The sequence below is a fragment of the Crocodylus porosus genome, unplaced genomic scaffold (assembly GCF_001723895.1).
Source record: "Crocodylus porosus isolate Cpor-Errol unplaced genomic scaffold, CroPor_comp1, whole genome shotgun sequence".
Lineage (NCBI taxonomy): Eukaryota > Metazoa > Chordata > Crocodylia > Crocodylidae > Crocodylus > Crocodylus porosus.
In genome coordinates, this window is record NW_017728951.1 from 15,384,302 (window position 1) to 15,392,806 (window position 8,505).

At 41.5% G+C, this 8,505-nt stretch overlaps 1 protein-coding gene across 2 annotated transcripts in view; it reads left to right on the forward strand.

Moving 5' to 3' along the window:
• HSPA12A (heat shock protein family A (Hsp70) member 12A) overlaps positions 1-8,505 on the forward strand; it is an 81,994-nt gene that overhangs the window by 36,335 nt on the left and 37,154 nt on the right. For both annotated transcript variants that reach the window (XM_019555990.1, XM_019555991.1), the window contains exons 4-6: positions 1,320-1,506; positions 2,374-2,478; positions 6,641-6,757. In XM_019555990.1, the coding sequence (XP_019411535.1) occupies positions 1,320-1,506; positions 2,374-2,478; positions 6,641-6,757 (409 nt within the window). The remainder of the gene's footprint in view (positions 1-1,319; positions 1,507-2,373; positions 2,479-6,640; positions 6,758-8,505) is intronic.

Below are 8,505 nucleotides of genomic sequence, written 5' to 3' on the forward strand. Positions count from 1 at the left end.
CTAACATTGCATACACTAACACTGAGTGCCTGATTTGAAATGTATGATTTTTTTCAGGGTCCTTATTATCCACTTTGAGCCAGACTTCATACCAGCTATTAAGTCATCTAAGTGGACACATCCACATAAGGGCAATTCCTTTCCATCCTGTTCAAGTTCTGGAAATCCATCAAGGCTTCTAGTTTTCTAACATACCATCTCACCTTTAAGTCACCAAAAACAGCAAGGAGGTGGTAATCCACTTACATTTTGTACTAAATGCTTTTCAGGGACTTGAGCAGGTGGAATGGAATTGCACTCGGGCACCTAAGTCCCTTTCACACTTAATAGGTGGAGTTGAATCTGGCCCTGCGTGTTTGAAGCACAGTTCCCACCCACTTCAGTTGTGGCTATTGAGCATTTCTCCAGGTCTGCCCCCAGACTCTCAAGCCTTATGCCCCAAAACTGAGGAATACTCAATTTGTAATCAGCTGTTAAAACTTTATTTTAACTGACCAGTGCGGCATCACAAAGAACTCTGTGGCAGAGGAAAGGGTAACATCCCCATTTCTGTGTGGGGGTTCAATTTTTCTGGATGGGATCTTTTCCAGGAAAAAAATCATATAACAACCTTGCATGTCATCATGTAATTGTTACAAGAGGCTGATTTAAGACTAACAACACCTTTGACGGTTCCTAATTTTTGAATGTGTGGCATTCATTTTTAAACGTAAGGTTTCTTTTGGTTTAGTTTAGTCGGGGGGGTTGTACTCGGTTGATATATTCCATTTGGTTGTCTTTCTGTTTATTTGTTCATCTTATTGACTTCCAATATTTGACAAGTAATGCCGTCCTCTAATTTCTCCTGGGTGACTTGGATTATCAGAGCTATATACTTACCAGGAGAATCCTTTCCTTTTTCATGTCCTTGTGACAAGGTATTTAGCAGAATTTGCAGATTTGCTGGGATCCGATGGGCTGTGCCGTAAGCACTTCTACTATGGCCTCAAACTTCAACCTTTGGGCTGTCAACCGTGCAGCTTGGCACCTGCACCACCCTAGTTGCCACCAAGAGAACAATATAACCATTCACAAAATATTCCTGAATTCATGTGAAGACTGTTAAGAGTTACCTAAAACCAACTGTGACAACTCTGCTTTCTTGGCTGTGAATAAAGACTCACTTTGTACCTAAATAGGAATCAACTTCAGGTGTCCAGAAGTGAACTCACTGCATGTGTAACTATTGCACAATCCAGTTTTCTTCCATAATGCACTAATGAGCATGCCATTACAAATGTTAGTATCACTGGTTTGAAGCTGGTTCACCTATTTCATAGGCGATGGGAAGGTGGAGACCCAGGTGTATCCAATCAGAAGACTCCAACTACTATCCTCTTAACACCTGAAAGAAAGTTTCATAGCTTTGGTTACGCAGCACGAGATTTCTACCATGACTTGGATCCCAATGAATCAAAGCATTGGTTGTACTTTGAAAAGTTTAAGATGAAGCTACATACCACTGGTGTAAGTAACAACTGGACTCTGCCTGGTAGTTTTCTTTTTGTGCTTAAAACCATCTTTCGGTGGGCCTTTAAAGGTTTTATTAAAATGTGTGACAGCATAAGTATTTGCAGTTGTAAAATAAATAAGCAACTTGTAAGTGATGTGCAACTTGTAACTTAATTTCTTCTGCTTTATTTTGCCCACCCTTGCCAACAAGAAACATTCTTCTGTATTTTGATGAAAGTTGCTCTAGACGGGTTTGCTCCATTTGTCTTTCCTGAAGTATCTTGTGTGGTCCATTTACATTAGATTAAATTCACCCCATGCAGGGCCTATATGCCACCTGAACCTAAGAGCTACATAAACCTAATGCTGACCTCTTCTTGGGAATGTATTCTCTCTTAATTCTTTGGGATATGTTATAAAAGAAAATCACATTACTGTTTATCTTTAACTTAATCATTCTAGATTTCTTGGGGCTTAGTTGGTACTTTTTGTACTGGGGCATTTTGCAGCTTTATAATTTGATACAAAGCCAAAATATATATTTTTCACTTCTGAGCTAAATAGAAAGCACGGATCTCATTTTTTGTATGCACAGTTTCTTGGCACAGTCAGTTGCAGGTCCTGGTTATGCATATTGGATACTTAAACATCCACATGGCAGCTCTTCATTAGCAGGACTGATAGGTGCAAAGATTATACTTTTAGTAAACAGCAAAATGTCCTGAGTGGGAAATCTCAGTGATTGGATAGACTCTTTCCAAAACTATGTGGCAGGTTTAAGCTGGTGAGTCTCAGTAAGGAGGAATTTCTTTCTCTTGAGTGACAGGAAATTAACATTTACCTCTTCCTTTTAATAACTTTTCATTATTTTCTTCCATGTAGAATCTCACCATGGAAACAGACCTGACAGCTGCAAATGGCAAAAAAGTCAAGGCACTTGAAATATTTGCTTACGCCCTGCAGTTCTTTAAGGAACAGGCATTAAAGGTAAAGAAAACACTGCCTTATCCAGCTTTCTATATTTATACCTAGTGCAAAGGCAGGCCTCATAGTTTTAACCTTGCCAAGCTTCTGCTCCATTTGATATTTGATGTTGACAAAGAAAGACAGGTCTAGAAACTCCAGGAAGGCGGTGGGTGGGTCCAGGGTAGCCTTAAGTGATTTTCTTTCTTACACTGGGCACAAGCTGATGTTTTAGCAGATATATTACTGGGAAACTGTATCTGAATGTTCTTATTCTTCAGCCCATCTCTTCTTGGTCAATCTCTTTCCATTTGGAGTTTGCTCAAGTAAAGAGTGGCTGAAAATGTAACAACCAAAACTCAGTATTTGGCTATTTCTTTGTGAAGCAATCCAGGAGTAATATCTGAGAGATACTTCTAGCCATCATCCCTATGATTATGCTGCTGCTGGGGCATTGTATGTTCTGTGCCCATTTAAAGGTTTTCCTGTGTTGAGGGGATGGTAGTCTAACCTTTGACGGCCAACTTTTGGTCATCTCTGCTCATGCAGAGCTTCCACTGATTGCAGTTAGTAAGAGGAAGGGAGTCCAGTGAGCCACGTTTGTTCCTCAATTATAAAATTTCAAAGCTGGTCCTGACTGAAATAATATTGGGGGATGTTAAACATACAGCTAATTAACCTCTGAATAAATTAGCTTGGGAACTGGAAACAGCGTATGTGCTTTAGCACTGCTCTGCACTGAGCCTAATTTGCTTGCGTTCAAATGGAGAGTTATGCTAATGATCTATATTGCTTCCAGGGCCAAGCTAACTCTAAAACAACCTCTGCTCACTCCTGCGTTGTAGACAGCCCATTAGATTCACACAGCTAAACATCTGTGCAGATAACACACAAGGAACATTTAGGGCCTATTAGGGATGGCTTGGTCATATATTGGCTTTTCACAGGAACGAACTTCACCCTGTTGTGAGCAGGAAGCGGATGTTATTGTTGCCCTTAAGCTTAATGTTTGTTTATAAAAATCTAACAAGCATTGGGGAAGATATCCACTAACTGCAACCTCCGTTGGGGGTTGTATTCAAACAATACTGTGGTGTCTTTCATCTATTGCCCTACTGCCACATCAAATATAAGTTCTCCCGGGTTTTCTCTTCACTTTTTTAATAATGTGGTTGATGAAAGGAAAGAGAGGAAAGCTGCATGATTTCTTTGCACTAAAGAAAATGAAATTCCTAATCTGAGCATTGGAAGTTAAAGAAAATAGAATTATGTGGGCCCCTTAACACATTCCTAAGCCTGCAATATTTCATGCTTCCTGTAGGCTAGGAACAGGTAGTCAGAAAGCTCGAGGCTGAATCAACTCAGTCTTTGCAGGTTAGTTTAAACTGCAGAGATTAAATTGAAACAGAAGTGAATAGACATTTGCCTTTGACTCAGGAAATGCAGCTACATGCATGCAGTGGCTCAGACCAGGAGCTGGGAGCGCTACAGCACAGCTCTCTGGCTGTGTGTTCACTTCCTCTTCCTACTGTCTCCACGGTCGCTAGGATTTGCAGTCCAGAATTACAGCAGCAGGACTCTGCAACTTGTAAGTGATACGTGTGGATTTGTAGTCCACAGTTGCAGCCAGCAGTAAGTTTGAGTCAAGGAAAGGGTGTTTAACCCCCCTCCCTGTCCCCAACCAGAGTTTGCCTATGGGGAGGCAGTCCCCCCCGTAAACTGGGCTGCATTCCCAGTTAGGCTTGCCCTGCCCCCCCCATCAGCCAGCCCTCACTGCTCCAGCTAGGGATCAGAGGGGCAGGGCCAGCCCTGCTCTCCGGATGCTGGGGAACTATGATTTAACTTGAACCAGGAAGGGGTCTGGGACAGATGTTTCATAAACCTGTATGACCCAAATCAGTTAAGTCTGATACTACATTCAGCCAGGTTTATCTTAAACCAGTTGTAGCCATTTTGAAACTGGTTTATGTGCACTGAACTTCTGTTACAGGTTTAAAGCAGTTTCTGATCACTTAAACTGGTTTATGTTTAATGTCTGTCCCAGCTGTAAGGTGCATCCTAGGCCACAGGCAGGAACAGCACAGCATTTGCCAGAGTTAAATCAAAAAGCACGAGGTTGAATTGATTCAGTCTTTTTGCAAGTTAGTCTAAAATGCAGAGATTAAGCTGAGAAACAACTGAACAGACATTCACTTGATTCAGGAAATGCAGCCACCTGCCTACAGTGGCTCAGGCCAGAAGCCAGGGGGCACTAGAGCATGGCTCTCTGGCTCACAGCCAGCATGGGCTGTGTGTTCACTTTCTCTTCCTGCTGTCCCCGAGGTCTCTGGGACTTGCAGTCCAGAGTGACAGCAGCTGAACTCTGCAGGGTTTCTCATCATTTCCTGTTCCTGTTCCCAGGTGCCTCTTGGATTTGTAATCCAGTCGCAGCCAGCAGGAAGTTTTTAGCATGGCTGGGCAGCTCTGTACTTAGGGGAAGAGAAGTTTAACCCCTCTTCATGGCCCCAGATCCCAGCTGAGGTTTGCCTGGGGGGAGGGCAATTCCTGCTCCCCGCCCCTCCCCAACCCTTGCCTGCTGGAGCAGACAGCACAGCTCAGCCCAGGGCTGGAAAACATGCTGGGATGCTGAGGGACTGTGTTTAACCTGAACCAGGAAAGAGTTTGGTACAGAAGTTTCAGAAACTGGTTTGACCCAAATCAGTTAAGACTGATACTACTTTCAACCAGGTTTATCTTAACCCAGTTTCAGCCATTTTGAAGCTGGTTTATGTGCACTGAACTTCTGTTCTGTTCCAAGTTTAAACCAGTTTGTGATAACTTGAACCAGTTTGTGTAACTTCTATCCCTAGCCAATATGCATTAATACAACTTCAGTGAAACTAAGGAAGAATTTGTTCCTTGAGCTTCCTTACTAGAAATCTGACCCCATGTCTTTAAGTGGGGTTAATTTATTCTCTTTTGATTATCACCTCCTTACAGCTGCAACAACAACAACAAAAACCAGCCTATCACTACGCTTTCAGATCTTTGTACCTGGGGGGAATTTATGCTTTGCTTAGGCTTCAGAGTGGAATGTTAATGAGACAGGGCCATAACAAAGCACAATTTGAGGAAATCCTAAGGCAAATGTACATATTATGGGAGAATGCTGAACAGTGACAAATACTGTTTTTAGCATTCCCTGTTTTAGGCTAGATCCTCAATTGTTGTTAGTATGCAGAGTGCTGCAATTCTGTGTGTGTGTGTGTTCAATAATTAAATGATCAGTAAAGAAGTACTGCTACCTTTAGTCTATAATAGTCGACCAAAGTGCCCTTGCGGGAGCATGCTCTGTTTTGGCCACAAGCTTTTAATTGCAGTATAGCTAAGCAAACATAACCCTGTGGCACTTGCATGCAGAAAAATGTTTTCCATTCTAAAGGAGGCTGTTGTTCACCTCTCTGAACCCTCTCCCTGTTTGAATGGAGATTTAAAATAGGACATAATGGTAATAGCATTTTACTTGGAATCTTTCCTAAAATGTATCACAAATATTACCTAATTTGCAAATTCAATACAGACTTTTCTTTAAAAAAAGAAAAAGCGGAGAGCTAAACTCCTAATGACTGCTTGCTCAAAGCAAACATTTTTCAAGCAATGAACAGTCAAGTGTTTTCAGATTTTTAGGAAGAAGTACTTGCAGTTAACGTGGAGGTTTTAGAAAGCCTCCACGTTAGGTTTTTAAAGGTTTGATTTAAAGAGGAGTGACACAAAGCAGCCATTGAGAAACAGCTTATAAACTGCAGTGTTTGTCAATGATGCAGGAAATATTTATATATATATACTAATTGGGGTCAAAGTGTGAATTCTTTAAACTAGCAACAGATCCCAGACTTCAAGTACTGTGAACATGCTCTTATGCTCAGCAGAGCATGAGCTTTGCATTGGAAAAGGAACTGTTCCTATTCCACGTTAAGAAACAGCCCCAGAGTTTTTCTGAAGGCCTCCTTGAGAAGGTGTTCAGTAACCCTTAGTCCTGGCACACTGAGCAGTGATTTAACTGTTCTGACTTGCAGCACAGACATAACATTTAAAAATTAGGAAAAGAGGAAGTTATTTTTAGTGGAGCCAGCAGAAAACAACGTGCCCTTGTCAAATGGCTGGTGTCAGTTTAACATCCATCTTTTATGTTTTCCTTTTGGTTTAGGAGCTCAGTGATCAAGCAGGCTCAGAGTTTGAAAACTCTGAAGTAAGATGGGTCATTACTGTGCCTGCTATATGGAAGCAGCCTGCAAAGCAGTTTATGAGGCAAGCTGCATACAAGGTAAGTCTGGAGGATGAGAAATGCTCCCTGTCAGTCCTTACAAATTATGCTAATCTTGTTCTGCTACCATTAGCCAAGGAATATATTCTGTTTTGCAAACAAGCCAGGGAAAAATTATTTGGATTGGCTTAAAACACTGAAGAGTGGTCTGTGTACATGCAGCTTGTGTCAAAACAGGCATGTTCACCCTACTAGATGCCTTATCTGTCCATATTTTTTTATAATGTTCATCTCTGGCATCTTAAACTGAATAGAATAAGAAAAAAGAAAGCAGAAATACTTCTCCTGTGTCTGTTTTCCAACAGTAGAAATGATTATGAGTCAGGCAGCATGGTTATAAAAATAAATTAAAAACTAATTTAATGAGAGACAGATTATATGCATTAAAAAAAAACAGCCTGAAATCGTGTGAATATACACACGATGTACTAAGCTTGTATCTGTCCTTTGTTTTAGACCTGCTGTATGTCTTTGATGTTTGATGTACACTACCGTTCTTTTCACTGGGATGTTCATTTTGTTTAATTTTTTTTTTTGCCCCTAGATAGTTCTTGACCCACTGCCAACAGATGCACAATTTGTAGACTGTGAGGGGTACTCAGATAATCCGCATCTTGTTATTTGGTAGCACCCAGATTTTTCTAACGCTTTTTCTACCCATCTCTAATGTTGAGCAACATTTTTCTTAACAGTCTTTATTGTGGGATTGCTAATGATAGTGCCAGAAGCAAAACACACATAAAGTTCTGATGGAAGCACACGGTTGTAGGTAAATCTGAAATACTAGAGACCCATTCGTTATCTTGCTGTGGTGTTGTCTGCCTGCCGTCTGTGTGCATGCGTGCTCGTCAAATGGAAGCTGCTTAAGGGATAGCACAGAGTAAGATCGCTCTCTTGACATCTCCTGTGTGTGGCACAATTGAACATTGTTGGATAGTGTCCGTGTCCGTGGTATTGTCTGTGGCTGTGTTTATCAGGAAACTAGATAAAAAGGGAGGACGGCTAAGGCTTTTAAATGAGGATGTGTATTCAGCTGATGGAAAATGAAAGGAAATGCATAAGTAATTGAATGCTTACTTGCAAGAGGCATTTGATTTTTAAAATATTGGGGAGGGAGTAATAAAAGAAGAAAAATGATTTTTCTGGCTTGCAATTGCCATGTGATCGTGTGTATTCTAGGTCCCATATCCACCCTGGTAAGCAAACGGATATGCAGAAATGGATTAAAAAATTGAGCCTTTTCTACTAACTTTCAGAATGTGCAAACATTTTAAAAACATGGGTATGCTTCTGCAAGGGTAGTACTGGAGTTGAAGCAGAAGCTGGAAAAGGGGGACTACAGATCAGTCAGAGCAATAGTCTGAAGTTGCAGCAAGGGAAGTGTGGGTTGGATATTATGAAAAACTTTCTCACTAGGAGGGCAGTAAAGCACTGGAACACTTACCCAGAGAGGTGGTGGCACCTCCATCCTTGGAGGTTTTTAAGACCAGGCCAGACAAAGGCTTGACTGGGATGATCTAGTTGGGGTTGGTCCTGCTTTGATCAGGGGGTTGGAGTAGATGACCTCCTGAGGTCCGTTCCCACCCTAATTTTCTATGCTTCTAGGATAATAGTTAAAGGTGAACATAGAACACCTTCAGGAGTAAATTGGATGCTTATCTTACTGGGATCCTATGACCCCAGCTGACTTCCTGCCCTTTGGGCAGGGGGCTGGACTCGATGATCTCCCGAGGTCCCTTCCAGCCCTA